This window comes from Nanorana parkeri, unplaced genomic scaffold, assembly GCF_000935625.1.
Source record: "Nanorana parkeri isolate BGI_ZX_2015 unplaced genomic scaffold, ASM93562v1 scaffold812, whole genome shotgun sequence".
Classification (NCBI taxonomy): Eukaryota; Metazoa; Chordata; class Amphibia; order Anura; family Dicroglossidae; genus Nanorana; species Nanorana parkeri.
This window is the reverse complement of record NW_017307080.1, coordinates 593421-615903: the sequence shown is the minus strand read 5'-3', so window position 1 is coordinate 615903 and position 22483 is coordinate 593421. Positions and strand designations below refer to the sequence as shown.

The 22483-nt window shown below is 43.2% G+C and overlaps 1 protein-coding gene across 1 annotated transcript in view; it reads right to left on the bottom strand.

Annotated features, from left to right (window-relative positions):
* Positions 1-12932: 12932 nt before the first annotated feature.
* Positions 12933-22483, bottom strand: part of DCAF5 (DDB1 and CUL4 associated factor 5) — a 48522-nt gene continuing 38971 nt past the window's right edge. The window contains exons 7-9 of the mRNA XM_018565100.1: positions 18723-18789; positions 16900-17027; positions 12933-15101 (exon numbers count right to left, since the gene is read on the bottom strand). Coding sequence (XP_018420602.1) covers positions 13395-15101; positions 16900-17027; positions 18723-18789 — 1902 coding nt within the window. The 3' untranslated portion in view covers positions 12933-13394. The remainder of the gene's footprint in view (positions 15102-16899; positions 17028-18722; positions 18790-22483) is intronic.

Here is a 22483-nt window from a genome sequence, read left to right as displayed (position 1 = left end):
CTGTAAATGGGAGAGCAAACAACCTTTCTGGCACATTCGCTTCGAGTTAAACCAAAATAATGGCCATACAATTAATCTTGTACCTCTGGCATGTGTGGGGGATGCCAATACACTATATGGCCAAATATTTAAGGACACCTGACCATCACTTCTTCTACAGGTTTATAAAGAGATAGTTTAGCGAGTTTGGTGTGGAGGATCTTGAGTGGTCTGCACAGAGCCCTGACCTCGACCCTTTTGAACAACTTTGGAATAAACTGAAACTCTGACTGCAAACCAGGTCATCTCTTTCAACAGCAGCATTTAACTGAATGGGCACAAATTCCAACAGCAACCTTCCAAAGTTTTGTGAAAAGCCTTCCCAGAAGAGTGGAGGCTGGTATAGCCGCAAAGGGGGCTGGGGGTGTCAATTCCATACTGAACATGTTTTTGGAATGGTGCATTCAACATCTCATATAGGCGTGATGGTTCAATCCTTTGGCCATGTAGTGTATATGTAGTGTAATAGGAATGTATGTACCTACATACATGTATATACAACTTTATTGAAAATTCAGGAAGCAGTAATATACATTTAGGTGATGCTATCAATGTTACAGACATTATACTGCATATCTAATACTAAATACACAGAAGTCAGAAATATTAGTCAACTTTCCATTATAGTAGTTCATTATACTGTTATCTAAATACTAAACATTAAAAACAAAATCTGAAGATATCTCCTAATTGAGGCCATTGGCTCCAGGGGTGGGAATACACAAGGGTATTGTAGGATAGAGCTTGTTTTAACCCATTTATGGCTGTGTTATAAAGTATGTCCTTGTCAGTCAAAGGGTTAAAGTATATAAAAAATCAAATCTCATATAGGCTTTGCAATATTAATGTATTTTCAATCATTTTAAATCTTCAGTTTTATTTAAATAATATGTCTGTGCAGGCAAGAATCCTAGCACCGGCCCTGGCCGGATTCCCCACATGGCCTCAGGGTGGCAGGGAGTACTGGCCTGCGAACTGATACCATTCAGCCCACAGCCGGCTGTCCAGTTAGGTACGCCGTACCCGACTGGTGGGAACAGATACACGGTCTGCATCTCTGTCAGATGCAGAACGCAAAGCTGCTCCTGTCAGCTCTGACACTCAGTAATTCAGCTCTGACAGTTCTGAACTCCGGCCGATAGGAAGGATTAGTAAGGTTTGCACCGGACATTACTAATCAACCACTGGATCACCAGGGATTGTGCGAGTGATGGGGCTCACTCTCTGTGGATGCATGATCAATGCGCCCAGGGAGATTGACTGTTTTCTAACTACATGTAATCATATCACATACCATTACATGCGGTGTGCAGGCATTTACATGCAGCGGCTGTCACCTGATCAATAACTTGAACGGGTGACAGTTGCCGCTTGTAAACGCCAGATTAGGGATTCCTGCTGCAGGAAAATTCAAATTCCTGACGCAGTAATCCACTATCACACCTAAACGTACAGGTGTGAATGGGGCCTTGTTGTGTGCATTAGTGTGTGTATTTCTGGTTGTGGGTGTATTAGTGTGTGGGTGTATGTTTCTCTGTGTGCATATATTTCTTCCTTTAATAACCGGGAGGTGATAGAGATTTATTGGCATCTATTTAATAGACTGATAAGCTATCATTAAGCAAGTGGCTGCCTATTAAATAAATCCATGCATCACCTGCAGCTCCCCGGTGATTAGAGGCTTTAAAAGGAGAACTATGAGGTGAGTGATTTTCACTCACCTCATAGTTCTAGCCGACCTGTGACAATGAGACTGTCACATGTCGGCTCAGTAGATCGGGAAGTGAGCGAACACATACCAGCGTTCGCTCACTTCTCGATCCTGTCACGGCTCTCTGCAGTGACACGGGAGGGACTGGATTCCACCCTCCCCGCTCCTCCAGCGCTGACTGGCGGAACGGATGGGGGAGGGGGCGGGTACAGCTGGATCTGCCTCTAGATAGGCAGAGCCAGCTGTTACTCATGCAGCTGGGCGGATCCAGACATAATTGTCGGGATTCGCTTCAGCATCTCAGTATACCGTGAGCTGTAGCTCGCAGTATACTAAGCTTAGGGTGACGGGAGGACGCTTGTTTGTGTCCTCCCGTTACCCTAAGGAGAACTATGGGGAAAGGCCCTGACCCCTTAGTTCTCCTTTAACGCTGTATGTAAAAGATGCAGATGTTTCCATGCACCGTTAAAGCAAGGAGTAGATAGGCGGCACTGTTGGATAAAAGCCTCTGTCACTGACGGTGGGTTGGGTGTGGTTTTGCAGGAAGGAGGGCGCATTGAGGAACCTACCCTTGGGGCAGCAGAGAGAGAGTAAATCTGGCCCTGCATGCAGCCATTGCTGAAGTACATGCATGTGCTGTCCTGGCCAAAAGTTTGGCACAAATATTCATTTTCACAAAGTCTGCTGCTTCAGTTTGTATGATGGCAATTTGCATATACTTCAGAATGTTATGAAGAGTGATCAGATCAATTGCAATTAATTACAAAGTCCCTCTATGCCATGAAAATGAACTTAATACCCCCAAAAAATTTCCACTGCATTTCCTGTCACAAAAGGACCAGATGACATCATGTCAGTGATTCTCTCGTTGACACAGGTGTCAGTGTTGACGAGGACAAGGCTGGAGACCACTCTGTCATGCTGATTGAATTAGAATAACAGACTGGAAGCTTTAAAAGTTACATAGTTACATAGTATTACATAGTATTTGAGGTTGAATAAAGACATTAGTCCATCAAGTCCATCTATTTATTTATTTTTATTTTTAGTGTATATTAGGGATTATAAAAGGAGGGTGGTGCTTGAAATAATTGTTCTTCTTCTGTTACCTGCAAGGAAACACGTGCAGTCATCATTGCTTTGCACAAAAAGGGATTCACTAGCAAGGATATTGCTGCTACTAAGATTGCACCTAAATCAACCGTTTATCGGATCATCAAGAATTTCAAGGAGAGAGGTTCAATTATTGTGAAGAAGGCTTCAGGGCACCCAAGAAAGTCCAGCAAGCGCCAGGACCATCTCCTAAAGTAGATTCAGCTGCGGGATCGGGGTACCACCAGGGCAGAGCTTGCTCAGGAATAGCAGCAGGCAGGTGTGAGTGCATCTGCATGCACAGTGAGGCAAAGACTTTTAGAGGATGGCCTGGTTTCAAGAAGTGCAGCAAAGAAGCCACTTCTCTCCAGGAAAAACATCAGGGAAAGACTCATATTCTGCAAAAGTTACAGGGATTGGACTGCTGAGGACTGGGGTAAAGTCATTTTCTCGGATGAATTCCCTTTCCGGTTGTTTGAGGCATCCGGAAAATACCGTGTCCGAAGAAGTTGTACTTTTAGCTTTGCTTGCCCAAAGCAGGGCTAAATGTAGAAAACAACTACCCGCCCGGAACTGCATGTTCCAGGCATCGGGAGATAGGAAGTACACACCCCTGATGCTCCAAGGCCGGGCCTTGGTTGGTCTTGTGGGAAATCCGGGCCCTGTATGTGGGGCTGCTTCTCAGCCAAGGGAGTGGACTCACTCACATAGCCATGAATAAAGAATGGTACAAAAACATCCTCCAAGAGCAACTTCTCCCCACCATTCAAGAACAGTTTGGTGACGAGCAATGCCTTTTCCAGCATGATGGAGCACATTGCCATAAGGCAAAAGTGGTAACTAAGTGGCTTGGGGAACAAAACATGGACATTTTGGGTCCATGGCCAGGAAACTCCCCAGACCATAATCCCATTGAGAACTTGTGGTCAACCCTCAAGAGGCGGGTTAACAACCCCCACAAATTGTGACAAACTCCAAGCACTGATTATGCAAGAATGGGCTGCCCATCAGTCAGAATGTGGCCCAGAATTTGATTGACAGCATGCCGGGGGGAATTGCAGAAGTCTTGAATAAGAAGGGTCAGCACTGCAAATATTGACTCTGCATAAACTTGATGTCATTGTCAATAAAAACCTTTGACACTTATGAAATGCTTGTAATTATACTTCAGTATGCCATAGTAACATCTGACAAGCAGATCTTAGAACACTGAAGCAGCAGACTTTGTGAAAATTAATCTTTGTGTCATTCTTCAAACCTCTGGCTAGGACTGTAGACAGTAAGTGGCTGCAGCAACACTGACATTCAACAAATTATAAAAAAAGGTTAAAACAATTAATTTTTGTAAAAAGTGACAGTTGTTTATAATACACAGTGCATTAGCAAACTAAATATTTATTTTAAGGTTTGGATCTACCATAAGATGTCATTCACACAGCTGCAGGCAGAGCCTTATCATCTACAAGGCAATCTAGGCAAGAGGCTAGGGCCCGATGGAGGTCCAGGGCACCTGTGTGTCCCTTTTATTAACACCTGCTTGATCAAGGCCCAAAATATACAAACTTACAGAATTATAATAATAAAGAACTCTGTGCATATCAAATATTAACCATTGCAGGGGGGCCCTCTGCAAGAGTTAAGATTTTATATGCCTGGAGTTCTTCTTTAAGCATATACCCATCAAAATGTAACACAGCCCAGCCAGCCAAACCCCTGATCATTCTGCACATCTGATCAATACAAGTAGTACGTGGAAGATGATCCTGCTGGCCCTTCCTCTATGACCTGCTAACTAAAACATGTATGTATGGAATAAATCCGCGCTAATCGAGAAGAGATTTAATATATAAAGAAAGTTTTTTTAAACCTGGGTTTAGGGTTAGAAAGCCGCCATCCAAATGCACATTTTAGTTGCCACACTTACAAGTGATTCATTCACCAGTTTTTTCTTCATTTATTGTTTATTTAAATGCACCTTTGAGCAAATTTTCACGTTAAATTCTTGTGACAGGTATTTATATATACACACGGATCACTGGAGTTTATACCAAAAGTAAGGAGATTTTTATTAAAATTGCAGTTTACACTGGGAAGGTTAAATAGCGCTGCTACCTAAAACATGTGATGTACATGTGAGTGATAACAGACATGTGTATAACAGGCCACATCTGGTGGGAAATCTACTTAAAAGATTTCAGTAAAAGAATTCCGGACACAGGGGTCCTGAGGGGAGATGATGACAAAAATTGCAGTTTAGCTCAGCTGTAGCTGCAGCGGGGGAGTCATGTGACTGATGCTGTCAAATTGGAATTGTGTTTGGTCACTGATTGGCTGGTTAGGCAGAGCCAGCCAATCGATTCTGATTCCTAAAAACATTTCCACCATAGTCACAGTAATCATGTGACTCCATGGCTGTGGTTAGAGAGGAGAGCAGCAGCTGGAGTAATTCTGGAGAAAGTATCAGGAGAATATGGAATGTTATCGTGTTAGCATTGGGCAGTGCAGATTAGAGAAGTGGACAAATATTTAGTTTAATGGGAATGCTGGTTGCAGTTTTCAGTAGACTTTAGTCATCTCCCAGCAGTGTAAAACCTACTGAAACGAAATCTTCTCCGAGAGACCCATGGAGGCTGCCATTCATGCTGGTCTGGCAGTCATGCAACTCTGCATGTTTCTGGGTCAATAACTCAGAAAGTATTGAAGCCAGAGGATCAGCATAACCCCCAGATTTTCAGAAGACATCAGCAATGGCAGCCCCATATTTGTTATGCTGGCAAACAGTTGTTTATCGCTGCAGTTAATATTCCCATTTATATATGTAGTAAAACAAATGGGCTTGGCCTAAAATAATGGGGCTATTCTGATGCATGGAATCAATCTGTAATTCCCTTACCAGTCAGAAATGACCATAGCCCTGGGGGGGTTGTCTGGACCAAAATTGCTAGGGTTTAGAAGAAACTGAATGTGATAGACTTGTTTTAAACCTAGATAACTATTTTACTAATGCAACCTTATCCCAGTGTGAGACAAGCCTGATGTGGCTGATACAGAAATAACAGTAGATGTTCCACAGCTGCCCTTTTCCACTGGCCCTCTCTGTCATCTAGGCAGCTACCGTATTAGTGGAAATACAAGCCATCACCGAGCAGCTCTTCCTCTTCCCGGCCCCTGATAGAATTAACATTATTGAATCCAGTAATAATAAGAAGAGAGAGAGAGAGAGAAAGAAAGAGAGCGAGCATGTGTGTGTGTACACCAATGTTGATGTCAAAGTCTAAACAGGGCCTTATGAGGTTAGAAGAACGGAGGATGCCCGGTCACTATCATACTGAAGAGATCTACTTCTTCTAATTGGGAATTACTGGAAAGGCTAAAGGTAGATTTTTTTAATTTTTTTACTGGCTTTGTCACATTAAACTATTCTGATGAATTCCTGTAAGACTGGGAGACTTTGAATTTCATAGGTAGGTCCACTTTAAATATGATTGATGGTAGAAAAGTAAATCAACTCAGTTTCTTCTGTTCCTCAGGTACTCCCGGGATAATGTGAAAATGACAGGTGAATCCATAACAACGAGAAATGTGGCTCTAAGGTGGGTGGTAATAGAGGTGGGAACTAGGGCAAGGATAACTTTGCACTGGAACCTCCAAGAGATAGAAAAAGCCAGCAACTCCCACCACCGCACTCCATCTAAATTACCTTACAATGGCCTAAACATTTCAGAAATTCAACATGCTCAGGAGTAAGGGCCCGTTCACATCAGTTGCAGTGCGATTCTGGCCAGAACGCACTGCCTCGCATTGCGGCCGGCTCACTTTTTAGTGGGGCAGGAGGGGGTGTGGCGGGCCATTGAAGTGAGTGGCACCGTAGCCACGCCCAACGGCCGCAATGCGATCGCAAGGCACATTGTGCCTACGGTCCGGTCCAGTGCGATCAAAATAGTGCTTGCAGCATTTTGATCGCACCGGACCGCAGGCACAATGCGGCTGGAGGGCGTGCCATTCACTTCAATGGCCCCCACGTCCCCTCCTGCCCCCACTTCCTGACCTGATGACAAATATACCAGACAGGAAATGAGGGAAACTCTCCCCCACTAACCAGGAATTCAAATGCTTTCCTTTATGAGAGGAAGGGAAGGCTAGACCCCATTTCAGATTTTTATTTCTACAAGGCAGGAGGATTATTGTTGGTCTTTAGCATTGTAGATTGTATTCAAAGCCACAAAAGGTAAGCTTTTATACTCCGATACACAGTCCCTCCTCTCAAAAAGGTGATTGAGGTGGGAAACGATATAAAGTGAAACATCTGTAATCTTAAAAAATGAACCCTTGTAGTGGGCTATCCCCGCACTGCAAAGGTTAAATACTTGTTTTGGTTAAGGGTCTAAAAAAAATTAAAAAAAATAAAAATTCACCCAATGCTCGGTCCCATCTCCCTGCTAGACCGGACCTCGCAGCCTCTTCTCCCTCAGGCTCTGGCAGTCTAAGGACCCGTTAGGTCTTCACGTCCATTTACTTGCATTGGATGTGAGGGTGCTGAGGAGCATTCCACAGCTGGAGCAAAGGGGGGGGGAGGTGAGTGGACACCACCATAGGACCCGGTGAGTTTCGTTTTAGACCTTAGACCAAAACAAGCAGTTAAACCTTGCAGTGCAGGGGTAGCTCCACTGCGGGAATTAATTTTTTAACATATGGAGTTCTTGAAAATTAATACATTTTAAATGTTGTATTTAACAACATCTCTTAGCAAAGTTTTGCAGAAAATGCCCAGAAGTAGCCACATGAAAAAAAACAGGAAATCGCATCTCTTGGCACTGACGTAGACACCTGCCTGAAATAGGACCCCCACTTCCTGTAAACAGAAGAGAAGACTGGGCCCTGGAGCATCACATGGATTTAGACCAGTGGTTCTCAACCTGTGTAACCTCAGGACCCACCTTGGTCCTTGGTCATTAACCCCTTCATGACTGAGCTTGTTTTTAGTTCTGTTCGTTAATGACTGAAGCACTTTTGACATTTTTGCTGTGTGATTCTTCCACATCAGTAATAGACCTTCTTACTATGTGCACCCACACATATATATTGTTTTGTTAGAGGGTAGATAGGGCTATATCACATATTTGTACCTAACGCCTCTATATCCCAATCTATAACAGCTGTCAGAGTGACGGCAAGAGCTGTAAATGTGCCTCTGTAAGACACCCGATTCCTGAAAGGGATCGGGTGTCTAAAAAAGCTTAACTCTTTAATGAATGGATGCCTATATACTGAGGCATCCATTAATGAACGGTAACCACTGATTTTCAGCGGTTACCACCAGCATTACAGAGCCCCAAATAGCTGATCATGTACAGTGTACCTGATCAGTAATTTGGGCACTTACAGTGTACGTCTCATGTCACTAAGCGGTTAAGTTGTGACCAAAGTCGCACTGCAATGGATCGCATGGCATTGCGGTACTACGCATTCCGGTGCGGGAGATTGAACTGTGGGCAGGAGGTGCCTTTAGGGTGCCATTCAAATTAAAGACTACGCAACGCAGCTCCTGCACCAGAGTGCATAGTAGGTGCAATTGAATGGTGCAGTGCATTAATTCGCACAGGACTGCGAGATTAACGCACTGTACTAGTGCGAACGGGTCCTTAAAAACAGCACACAACCGCAGACACACACAACGACAGACACTATCTCACAAACACATATACAGACCCACCCTGTCTCCCTAACTTTCGAGAACTGGAGTGGATCCTCAGCCTCGGGTCCAGTGTGGGCTGCTGTGCTGTGATGGAGCTCCATCCATATGTGCATTGCTTGTACAACTCTCTTGCACGCCCTGTAGAGATTCCGGGAGCCAGAATATGACAACGCTCCGGTCAAGGCACCTCTACAGGACACGCGAGGAAGCTGTAAGCAATGTATGTATGGATGGAGCTCCCTCGCGGCCATAGCTCCAGCCCACCCCACACTCAGCATATGAATGGCTGCTAAGCACAAGAACTGACAGTGCTGCACTAGGGGAAGGCGGAGAAGCCTCTGACCTAGAAAAGTGGAAGGCACACGGCGACCCACTGAACACGGGGTCATGACCCACCAGTTTAGAACCAAGCAGTTATGGTATTGCATCAAAAGCTGGCCATACACTGTGTGAATTTTAGTCGATTCTTGATGAACCAGACAAAATTCGTGCTGTGGGTGGTCCTATCCCCACCCTTCCGCCAGCATCCTTTGATCGGAAAATTGAAGGAGCCAGTCAGAAAACTTTCAGGTGAACAGTGACGGCGGCAGCCACTCGTCGCACCTGCTGCTGTCAGAAAACAGTAGCCCAGTGGGAGAATCGTCTGTCCACGCTGTTTAACGTAAATTGAGGAATCGGGTTATATTTTTTCATTTGCCCGCAGTTTGAACAAAAAAAACGGAGGGTCCGTTGACCTGCAATTGTACCTACAAATCCGTTGTGTTGCAATTCATTTTTCAACAGATGCTAACGGAAGGGCACTGAAAAATGAATGGGAGTGAATGTGGCTAGTTCACCCCAGATCTGTTGTGTTATGTTGCACTGAAAAAAGTAGTGCATGTGCTACTCTTTTTTTCAGCATAATGTAACGTAATGAAACGGAACGGAGTGGTGTGAACTAGCCCCATTCACCGCCATTAATTTTTTGGTGCCCTTCTGTTAGCATCCGTTGGAGAACGTATTGCAACGCAATTGGCCCTAAAAACAAACCAAACACGGATCTCAAGTCCACAGAGTTCCTTATATCAATCCAATAAAGTCCACAGGTTAGTCATTTGCACAGAAGTTCCTTAAATTGCATTGTACTAAATACCAATTTACATATACTGTACGTCAACTAGTAAATCAGAAGTAAAGGAAAACAGGACTAGATTTTTCTTTATCCTTTAAGATTACAATCCAGCCTCAAACATTTTTGTTTCTGTCTGTGTCAATGTTGCAGATTTCCCCTCACTTCATGCATGGTGAAACCTTTGTCAGCAAGTCAAATCTCTCAAACAGATTCCAATACAGCAGTAAAACCCCCACACAGGAGTTCTAATCCTTCCTCACTATCCACACATTTTGAGCTTAACGTACATTTTAGGTATGCGTGTTGGTGAATTGGCAAACAATGAAGGCTGTAGACTCTTATCACACTATTTCTCAGAGTAAGGAAAGCACGGTAGTATGGAAGTAGTATAGTGGTAATGAGCCAACTGGTCAAAACAAGATAGCTCTGACTAAGTTTAGTTTGTTTTATAACCGTTTAAAGTGTCACACGATTCACAAGCTGTAGGCTCTGTTTACAGAACTTAAAGTGATATTAAAGCCACATTTGTTTTTTAATTTCTCCTTTAAGGAGACCCTCCTTTGCTGGAGGATGTTTTTTTTTTAAAAGTTCTTAATTTCTCTTTTTCTAGTGGGTCCCCGCCATGCTCTTCCCCCGACCCCTGCACGGGTGCCACCATCGTTCTAATGGAAGCACCCATGCGGGCTTGTGCCCGCAGTAGCTATGTGCGTCCATAGACACACACAGCCCTGTGGCAGGCCACGCCCCTTCCCACTCTGATTTATGGCAGAAGGAGCCTATGGCTCCTCTGCCATCAGTATCCTCCCCCGCAACCCGGAAGTTCGGGGTACGGAGGATCGTTTCGGGACCGGTGGCGGGGACGAGCGCAGCTGACAGGTAAGTGTGGGGGAGACTGGGGTAGAAAAAAGGTGTTGGGCTGTTTTTACCCTAATGCAGAGAATGCATTAAGGTAAAAAACGCCCAGACCTTAAAGTCAAAACATTTTTTCCCTCCCCCCCATGTTAATGTTAGCACTAAACCTTAAATGATGTCTCTTAAGCCGATCTTCTTCATCTTTCCTGATGTTTTCATCTGTCCCTCCAGCGGTGTGGCGTCTCTCCGATCCAGCGCTGACTCCTCTCTGCTTGCAGGCACTTTCGATCCAGCGGTGTCTGCATGCGGGTGCACACGTCCATAGACTTACCTTGCGTCTCTGCTCGTCTCCCGGCCGAGAATCCGAACTGCGCATGCGCCCGCCCCAAGATCCTTTGCGGCCGCACGAGTAGTTCCAGATTCTCGGCGCGGGAGCGCGCAGCGATAACTAGGTAAGTTTTTTTTGTTTTTTTTTTACTTTTTGCCTAAATCTACTGCTTATTAGCAGTAGATTTAGGCAAAAAGTTCAGAGGCTTTAGAACACCTTTAATACTACTTTAACTGCTAAATGCAGTTGAAATACATGGAGAGCTGTTTCAAATGACACAGGATTTGCATTGCTGGCCATCCATTCCTGCGATTTTCACAGTCCTGCCAGACAGCACAGCCAGCACCGGTGATATGACTTTTTTCTGTTGCAGTTACACAACACAGCTAGGTCACCTCCCTGCCCCCAGCCTGTGATAGAACATTGCAGGAGCAGCAAGAAACTGTTGAGCCCATCTTTCTGTTCTCTCTTCTTGTTGGCACATATACATCCTGCACTGCTGACTGGCCCCAAGTACTGCCCTTCTCCCTCCCAATCTCCATGTTGCGGTACAGGGGATTACAAGAGGCTAAAATGAAGTCAATATTAGGTATTTATATTAGCAACATTGAAAACATTTTTTTTTTAAATAACTACTTTTTTAATATCTGCCAGGGGTCCAGCTTTAGGAATACACACTAAGAAGGTTTTTTTGGCAGAAAGATGATACTGAACTAAGAGAACGGAGTCTATACGAAAAACTTTACATTATTTTTTGTTAAGCACATTAGGCCTGCTGCATTACCCGTGTGGTCTCTTCTACCCATTGGCACCATCATGCTAAATAACCTTACTGATATTGGCCATGTCGTTTATTGTGAAGTCTCTGGTACAAATGCATCCACCTCCATGAATAAAGTGTACCTGTACATCATTTACAGCATATACATTTGTATTAGCAAACCTAGACCTAGAGATACCTGCACATGAAGAGTCCAGAACACGGGCCACACTATTATATAAATCTCCACTTCAAGTCCCGAAGATGAACTCACGTCTATACCACCAGTGCCTTGTCGTTTGTCTAAAACCAGGATAGCTTCACTGTTCAAAGATTCACAAACTGGGAAATTGGTATGTGCATAAAGCTTCCAGGTTTTGGGGCTACTGGAATGCTTTGGAAACCATCTAAATCATATGAGCAGACACATTTAGATGCCTGCATTTACTCCCTGAGGTTCTTTACTGGCTCCAAGTTGAGTATAGGATTTCCTTTAAACAGTTCTCCTAATGCTAGCTGCCCAAGGCATCTCACTGTACTCCCGTGGTGGTAGGCAACTGCCACCTTAGTGCCCTCCGGCCACTTGTAGACACTCAGATGTCTATCCATATCTGTTAGGAGTTATGGATCAGTAAATTGTGGAGATGAACAGAACAAAATTAGGTAATGTCTAAGTGCTTAAAAAAGAAAAGGAGGTATAGACTGAATGCTTTTTTAGGAGTTAGAAAATAGTACTGAATGCCTTGCATCATGTTTCAACAACAAACCGAACATACATGTAGAGGCAACCACACAGCGGTTCTGCCTGAACATGGTTTCTTCCCTTTGTCACATACCATGCGACCAATGCCTTAGCATGACTCATGTAGACAACACGACATGGAAGGATTTTAAGGCTTTATATAGCACATACATATGTGAACAGTGTAGGTACACTTTAAAGTGACCCATGCAAGTACCCAAGCACTGTGGCCACTGTAAGCTCCTTTTGCTCCCGCTTTCCTGTCCCAGCTCTCTCCCTGTAAGACAGCTGTGAAAATTCCAGGTAGACTTCCTATATCCAGGCTCTGCAGATCAGACTTACACAGACACAATAACATCATCTCTCCCTTCCTGAGTGGATGGAATTTGTATAGCTGCCATCTAGGGATTGTTAGAGATCTGTGACCTGACAGAAGCAGCACACCAGCTTCTATGCACAAATACTGTTAGACAGCAAAGGGGAATGGCCTTGTGTCACTTTAAGGTTCCTAACATACTTCCATATCCTCACCAATTTAGCTCCCAAGTATAATTACCGTCCTCTAAAATATCTCCAGAATTAAATAGAAAAATACACATGTGAAAAAAATGTTTTCTTTAATTTGATGGGAAATTCCTAAAGTTATTGTCACAAATATTCTGATCCAATCAACCAAGTTTTTGCTTTGGCAATGAACAGAAAAAAAATATTTAAAGAATGTTACATTTCATATTATTTGCCAATGCACTGTATCACTTCCACACGAAGAGAAGGTGATACGAGAAGGTGATACGCAGTGAGAACCCATATTGTGTCTGTAGCCACAGAGGTGAGTCATCCTGGCAGAAGCCAGCTTGCTGGAGTCTTAATATAAAGGGAGAGAAACCAAATTATAAAAACAGATTAAAGAAAACACTGATTCCTTTAGTGCAAACTAAATGTTGGCTATGCCCCATAAAGCCAAACACACAGTGGCTTAAGCAATCAAATACACATAGCCCCAGATTTCAGAACCAGATTGTACACACATTTTAAGGTCTCTTCAATGACATGGAGAAATGAATTTAGAATTTCATTTTCTTTTCAGGAGAAGAACTTTCAGACTCTTCTGGCCATTGTCTCTTTAGTCCACTTGGAGGCTGCTGCAAACCCCCAGAGTCTGTATGACATGTGATAGTATCTTTGGTACCCCTACTAGAGCCCACTTCAGTTAAACACATGTCTTTGTGCACTGATGCCTGAGCAGAGTTGGTAGTCTCCATGTTGGAGCAACTATGACAGCATCTTCCTGACTGATCTCCATAACTCTGCCCAGTGTCATTACAGTCTGTGCAATGAGTGTGCAAATGACCATTACTCTGATGATTAGTACATGGAATATCTGCCCCCTCATCTTCGGTTTCACCCTCCTGGTTTCTTAGGTTATTGTCTGTGCTTTTATTTTCTGGACAAGGAGATTGCTGGTTTATTGTGAACTGATGCGACTCTGTGCTAGATTGTACCACACTCGTCTCGTGCTGATCACAGGAATCATCTGAGCATGACGTGTGGACAGCAGTTCCATTAACCTTTTTAGTTTCTGAGGAGCATTCTATAGACCCTGTGTCTTGAGAAGAATTCTCTAGTTCCTCCAACCAGGAGTGAGGTTCACTCTGATGCTTCTTACGGAGGTTAAGGCTTTCTAATAAGAAGTCTTTGCGCACAAGTTGTTCACCGTCACTGGGATGGCTTTTGCATTCAAGTGGACTCGACATGTGGTCTGGTTCATTTGTGGGTGGTAACACACTACTCCTTCCACTGGTTCCTGGTCTCACATCCTCACTGTCACCATCACCAGTGGAAGTATCTCCGTCCTTACCTTTTGAATAAGATATATAAGAATACTGAAGCCATTTATAAGCTTTGTATATTTTTCTTTCTACAGAGTCTATGCTGGAACACAGTGCAGATTTTCGGTCTACTTCCCTAGGACCTCTTCCGTCAGGTGAAGATTCAGCAGACGTTGAAACATCATCTACTGCGATTTGAGGATAATCATATACATCCTCACCAATTAGGGCAGCAGCACTTTCAGCATTAAGTTTAGTCTTTTCCTCCTTATTTATTTTCTTTTTCTGCCTTAAAGCATTGCGTTGCCTCATTGAGACCCTCCGTTCATTGAGGTTGTCTTCTTCATCGCTGCTACTGCTGCTGCTGCTAGATCGATCTTCCTCAGGACTCGGGGAACGGGGGCGAGGGAAAGGTTCACCCTCTGCTTCTGTTTCACAAGCATTGTCCTCAGAGTCGGAGTTGTTCGACATGGCTGACAGTCGTTTGTCTTGGTACTTTCTCAACGCCAGTAGTCGCAACTTCTGTGATGTAAGCCCTGGTCTCGTTGAAGGCGATTCTGATGATCTTTGTGACTCTCCTGCATGGACAGCATCATCAGATTCCCCCGGAATTTGTGCTGGAGAAGAAGGTAATGAGGTCGAGGACTCAGAATCACTGTAAGCAGAGCGTTCGCTGACTCCAGGATGGAGCTGCAAAATTGTGCTGTCACTGTCAGAGTCAGAGCTCCAACCTTCGATCTCCCTCCTCACCAGCGAGTCAAAGAAGGCCATCATTCGGGGGTCTTCCTGGACAGACTGGTTCGCATAGTCATGTGACAAACCACTTCCACTGTTGAGCACAAGCCCAATGTATTCTTCATGGGTGTACAGACTACGAGAGTCATCTTCTATCTCACCATCAAGGTCTCCAGTACAGTCTGGTTGCTTGTAGGGACTCCAAACCTACAAGACAAATAACACATCACAAAAAATAAAGGATAATAAACCAAGTGCACTGTATATGTATACCCCAGACAATGTATCCAAACTTAATCCTAGCTCAAATAATTTGCTAGAAAAACTCCTAGCATAGTCTAGGTTGCATATACCTCAGAAGCTAAATTCTTGATTGGCTGACTTGTCCAATTAAAGTCCAACTCCAGTTTAATAAATATACATGTATTTAAGAATCCAATGCCCTGCAGTCAGGGCTTGATTTCCCACAAGGCCAACCAAGGCTCGGCCTCAGGGCAGCAGGGAGTAGAGGGGCAGCAGGGGTGGGCAATTCCTATCTCCTGACGCCCAGGACATGCAGTTCCGGGCGCCGGGCAGGTAATTGTTTTCTACATTTTTCCCTGCTTTGGACAAGCAAAGCTAAATGTAGTGGAGAAGCCACCTCTTGTTTTGTACAAGTGATCTCGGTGATGTCGCCGAGAACACTTGTATACAGCCTGTATACAGGGGGGCGCATTGTAACCAATGATGTCATGCAACCGGATTGAAGAATAGAAAAAAGCTATGCATATACATTTTTTCAAAAAATTAGGGGCACAGAACAAATCTGGAACTGACGTTTAAGTCTATTATGTACAGCCCACCCACCATGGTGCAATACAGTGTTGCAAAACAACACAATCATTTACAGAAGTATGGGTGTTTGATCACTAGGACAACTGACAAGATGGACCAGAAACTATGGGATTCTCACTGGAGTACAGAGTGTGACTTGGAAACGAAGTGGCACAATCAGACTTCACCTATAAGTGAAATAACACTTTTGGGTGGACTGACACGCAACACCTTCATAACCGCAATAAGACTTTTTAAGTGCAAATGTTAAGAAAGGATTGATATTTATAGAAATTACAACAATTTAGTGTGCAAATAACTGAACAGATACATTTATATTTATATCATAAAATGTCCACGTCATCACCAGGTCACAGTCCTTTTTTAAAGGAGAACGATGGGGTAAGTGTTTTTCTCCATAGTTCTCCTAAGGGTCACGGGAGGACACAAACTAGCGTCCTCCCGTGACTCAAAGCTCAGTATACCGCGAGCTGTAGCGGCAAAATGTATACGGAGACCACCGCAGCTGGGACAGATCCCGACATTACTGTCGAGATCCACCCAGCTGCGTGATTGACAGTTGGCTCTGCCTATCTAGAGGCAGAGCCAGCTGTACCCGCCCCCTCCCCGGTTCCACCAGTCAGCGCTGGAGGATCAGAGCGGGGGGGAATCCCTGCAAGGAGCCGTGAGTGACAGTCACGGCTCTCTGCATGGAGATGATCAAGAAGTGAGCGAGCGACAGTATGTGTTCGCTCACTTCCCGATCTATTGAGCCGACGTGCGACAGTTTCATTGTCACACGTCGGCTCGAACTATGAGGATGAGTGAAAATCACTCGCCTCATAGTTCTCCTTTAGGCAGAGCCAGCTGTCAATCCCGCAGCTGGGTGGATCTCGACAGCAATGTCGGGATCCGTTCCGGCTGCGGTGTCTCAGTATACCGCGAGCTGTAGCTCGCGGTATACTGAGCTTTGGGTCAAGGGAGGATGCTAGTTTGTGTTCTCCCTTGACCCTTAGGAGAACTATGGGGAAAAGCCCTGACCCCATACTTCTCCTTTAACTATAGCAACATATAGCAGGCAAACAACTCATCTTTAATTAGTCTCTTTATGCTGGACTGCTGACAAGGGTTACCAATGTTACCAATGGAAATCATAGTTCTGAACACTGATCTATTAATTTTTGCATCTTACCTTTATAATCTTTTCAACCCCCGAAGAACAGATCATGTAGCTGTCTGGATTGAATCGAACTTGGTTTACAATTGATCGATGTCCCTTCAGTACCATAAAAGCACCATTTACAACTCTGCCTGGTCCACCTACAAGAAAATGTTAACACTGACTTGACATCATATTAAGAAAATGAAGACACAACATGCTGTAATGCTTTAACAAATTGTAACATGCATATACCATTCCAGCTGCTGAATACCTTTGAGACACATGAACAATGCCAAAGAAATTCCTTTTATTTTCTAAGCGTGTTTCATGGTGACTGGTAGCTCCTGGGCTTGTTTCATTTAAAACTCAACAGTGATGCAATAATCTACTTTGCCCGGTAAGAAATTAGCCTATTTGAGCTTGCAGGCATGTTATGTCTTTTATACATCTTGTGGATATTGTACAAAGGCATAGAGCAGCACAGGAGGGAAAACTAAGCTGGCTTCTTGTAGAACACAAACATTTACGGTTGGTGTGAATCATTTTATGACCCTTTTTAAAAGTCCTGAAGAAAGCTGCACTGGGTAGACAGATTACGAGATGTACAAAGTGAAAGTGCTCCATTAATAGCAAACTGTAATCTACTGTATATGTAGAATATGAAAGTATTATACTGTATCTGTGTGCATTGAGAAAAAGCATACCTCCTATTGCTGGCACAAGCTGCCAGTACTACCAATTGTATGTACATGTCTTTTATTTCAATGACTAAAAAGAGTCTATAAAGCAGCAATGCTGAAGGAATGTTTGGCTGAAAGAAGTAAAATCACTATGACTATAGTTAGCTATTAGCTAGAATTACTACTAGACATATCACTACAGACATACAGGGAGATGTCACTAGATCCTGGTTAGTGGGCAGATGTCATATAGGACACCTATACCACTTATAACATATTGAGACTTAAAACTACGCATGGACTCACCTGACCACATCACGATTGTTCATGAACACAATTTTAAAATAATCAGCAGGTGCAAGCAAGCATAGCAATGCCTTGTGCAAGCTTCATGCAGATGAAACTGTGCACAGGAGTGCATTCTCACAAGATCTGAGATTTGCAGCTCTTCCAGGATCATGTGGTAAGGCTGAGGGACAAGAACAGAGCTAGACAAGGGTGGGGGGATTGGAAACAGTGCAACCTTGAATTTTTATCCCAAGGACCCCTTTGTCTAACAAGGATGGAGCTATTCCAAAAACACAGTGTAATGGGCTTATTGACATGGCAGTGCAAAAAACTCAATTATACATATACCCAAAAGTACAGTAACAAATAGCAAACAGATCTCAGCTTGCCATTGGGGAATCAATGAAAACTCTATTCTGTTTGGCTTCTATAGGCTACTACCTCATAAAAAGTCCATGTGTGTCAGGGCTGGATCTAGAATTGGACACAGAAGGCTTCTTTCTAGAGCCAGCTTTTGCCTGTATAGTTACTGGCAACACATGTATTTCCCTTCATCAGTAGTAATACAGGTTATCTCCTATAAATTAATTTGCACATTTTCACAATGTAATCAGTTCGGTTACAATAAAAAAAAGGTAGGTGTAATCCTACTTTGGGCAGCAAAAGGTTGTACGCCTACAAGCTCCTGTGATGGTATACACAGGGCTGCATTTCTATCTCTGAACACTACACAAGTGAGAAGTAATCAGGTTTCTATGGCAGTCCAGAGTGCACAGGGTACATAGGTATAGCTGAATGGGGCCTATAAACTCTCGACACATGCTGGCACTTCCTGTGTGAGATGAAAGAAGTCCAGTCAGCAGACTCACATTTACATTCACACACCTGCTTCTGGGCTGGATGGGATTTTCCACATGTACAGGTTGAAGTCATCAGAGCCAGATAGAATGTACTAAAATAAAAGCATATTGGACAAATGTTACAATAAGTTTCAAAGAGGACAAGGATTTGCCAGAAGTCACAATGAACACATCCATAAAAGTGGAGGAAATGAAAAGTGAAGATGTTGTCCATAGAAACCAATCAGATGGCATCAGTGTAGAGTTAAAGATTAAAGCCAGAACTTGACTGGTTGTTATGGGCAATTGTCCCACTCTCCTTTCCTCATCTACATACTGCATGGAGAATAGGACACACACAACCAAAAGATCACTACAATAGCTAAGATTTGTAACAAGATATATTGTGGCCTCACAGTGGTAGGTGAAGAAGTAAAAATACAATGGAATAATTCCCAGAGGCTGTAATGAGATATATTTGGTAATTAAATGTTCTGTTGACCTGTGTATGATGATGCATCTCCTTTACACAACACAGGCAGGCTACATTTCATTTTCCATTTACAATAATTTCTTTGGCTGTGTTACTAGCAATGCAAAACAATCATAATGACATCATTCAGAAAATTGGCCAAATTGCCCAATGGATTCAGTGCGTCTTGATCCAAGTTATGGGGTCTGCAGATTTAATCAAGAGAGTGGGAGCTGGAACAAGTACAGGAGATCTAACCTGTACAGACATACAACAAATTAACATGTTGGGAGTGTAGCAACTAATTCCTCACACAAAATAATTGTCCATCCATCCAAATTGCAGCTTTAAGTAGATACCATGGAGTTGAGTCACCTGCCGACTTGTGTTATTCTTTGCTGTGTTCTTGGGTCTGTTTGCGTGCTGAGACCATTACATAGGAGCTTTGATCTTCCTTTACGTATATTATTATGTTGTGATACAGCTGCAGGAGTGAGGAAGGGGAGCACAGCTAACAACTATGGCAGGAAGATCTCACCTCTGAAGAGACATCAGAAGCCATTGATTTAACTCAGCAACATGTTCCATACATTTTGGCTGGACTGACAAGTAACACAATGCTTCCATATGGTGCTATGTACTTACATGCATTTAATCAAAAGGTGGTAGTGGAGAAACTGGGGTCAAAGCAGACGAAACATCACTAGGTACCTACACCGCTCTAACATCACTGTCAGTCTTCTGCTGTTGACTCAATCCTGTCAAGTACATACCTGCTTAGTGTCATTGCTTGTCTAGATTTCAACGTCTGTTCAACTATGGAGACTTTTATGCTACAAGTGTGTCTGTGGTTGAGTTACAGTTTGGGCTTGAGGCAATGCTCAAAGAACCAATTGGGTAACTAGTTTTCAGTACAGGCCTATAAAAAGTTAACACCAGATCGGCTGCAATAGGCAACAATATTTCTTCTATTACAGTTTAGTTCATGAAGCTTGACGGTCTAGTTAGGAGACCAGGAAGATTTTCATATCAATCCTCATTTGCCTATAGGAATGCTCAAAGCAACCAATTAGGTAACAGTTTTTCAGTGCGGGTCTAAATAGGTAACACCTGATAGGTTACAATATTTCTTCTGCTTCAGTTTACGCAACAGAGCTTATGGTCCTTATTCTTCAATAAATAAGCACACTACACATAAGCTAATGTTCCCCAACTATCCAAAAATGTATATAGAGGCCTAAAAAAAATGGTTGTCTTTGTTCCCCCTTAGAAAAAAAAAGTGCCAATGTCATGCTGCAGTGAAGGGGTGTTGAGTACTTGTCCTAACAGTTGTATTATGTAGTTAGATGATATACCAAGTGTCATTTTCAGTGTAGTTTGACAGGTCTAAGCACCCTACATCTGTCTGGAGAGTCCCTCAGGCTATGCATACCACAGGTTGAGAAATTACATTGTCTAACACCTGACTCTAGGAGGCGGCACCTTTTTTTATTTTTATTTTTCCCCTAAGGTATTTAACCTTTTTGGTGATAAGTGCATACGAAGTCTGATGTGCAGGCCATCTGTACACATAAAACAACAATACAAGACTAGATACACTGGAATGTATTTGTGCACACACCATTCATTCTTCTGAAGACAATACATCCCCTAGTTTGGATAACAGGTTTACATTTTTAAACTTTAATGGATCCGATCGTCACAAATAGATTTATTTAGCCATGGTTGCCACATTTTAGGAAGGCGGCACCCTCACCCTAAGATCGCTTTACACAGAATGAAACAGATCACAAAACATGATACCTGTTGCCCGTAGCAAGAATCCCAGTGACTGAGTACGCTGCTTTTCTATATCTTTGTGTGAAAAAAAAAACATCTGATTTCCAGGTTTTCTCACCTGCTAGAAGCCATTGCAGGGGGGTCTCTCCATGGGGGATAGTAGAAGCAGGGACACCGGCACTCCATGGGGAATGTCTCATATATTCTAATTGCATTCATCAGGGTAGAATATAGGAGCTGCCATTACAGACTTGTTCTGTGGCTGTTATCTGTATCCTTCCATCACTACCTGGTGTCACTGGCCTTCAACTAGCATATGCACATCATGGGTCAGGACACTTCCAACTGCCACTTGATTAGGTTCAGTGGCTCAGCATGTTACCTAGGAAGGATAAGGATGACAGTCTTGGTGGTGTCCTTAATCGCGCCATATATAGATTTCATTGTGTTCAGCCTGCTGACTGAGCGAAAGAAATCGAACAAGTTCCTCTATCTCCCTCGTTGGGCTATTATGTTTGTTGCTGTCAGAATACACCAATGGTGACTGTAGCCAATTAGCTATGGCAAAATGCAACTGCATTGTTTCCAATTGGATGTGTACACCAGGGTCCTGTGCTTGGGGGAATCGGGAATTCTCCATGCAGTTTTTTACTAACATATTCAATGGTTTTTTTCCCAATCATTTTAGTTTATGCCAATTAAAAGCTTGTTAAGGTTTTGAAGCCCTTACAAGGGTTTGCAATGCCCCAGACACAACAATACACTTCAAAATGTGATGTAAATGCTACACAATGCCTAAAAAGTGCTCCAATATATTTTGAAAATGCCAGCGTCCCAAAGGTACAGGAAGCCTATTTGAATGGCCCTAAAAGGGGGAAAAAAAAGAATAAAAAAGAAAAGATGGCAATCTAGGAAAATTAGATTGTGTAAACATTTCCAATTAGAGGAATTCATTGAACCGATATTCCTGGATTGGGAAATCGTCCAGGTTTTTGGGAGGTCACAATCTGTGTGATAAAGATGAAATGTATACATCTGGCCACAGACATTACAAGAGAACATGTGCTTGCTGCTTTTCCTGCGCATGTTTCTTCTTTATATACGGCAGAACTCAAGTCACACACGCTCGCCTGTTTAAGGCAATGAAGGATGAAGAGGAGCCATTCACATCCTGGGACATACTCCATAAATACTCTTTCAGGGTTATTCACAAAAGGGTGAAGAGTTGGGAGAAGGCCGGAGGGCCGGGGAAGTGAACAATCTTGGACAAAATAGCTGAACTGGAAAGACAGGGCTGTGCTATGTAGCAGAGCTGTGTAAATCTCATGACTGGATGGAGAAACATAAAAATAATTTGCCAGATTAATAGTTGGATGGCTGGATCTACATACAAATATTTAGGTCTTTAAACATACCATTTATTATTAGATGTGTGGTATAGATGCATCAAGCCCTATATGGTTTTTTTGGGGGGAGATTAGACAATGAATACTGCCATGCTGTGTACTGGTGTTTTAAGTGTAGGCTGGCAATCAATGGACAGATATTTGCTTCAG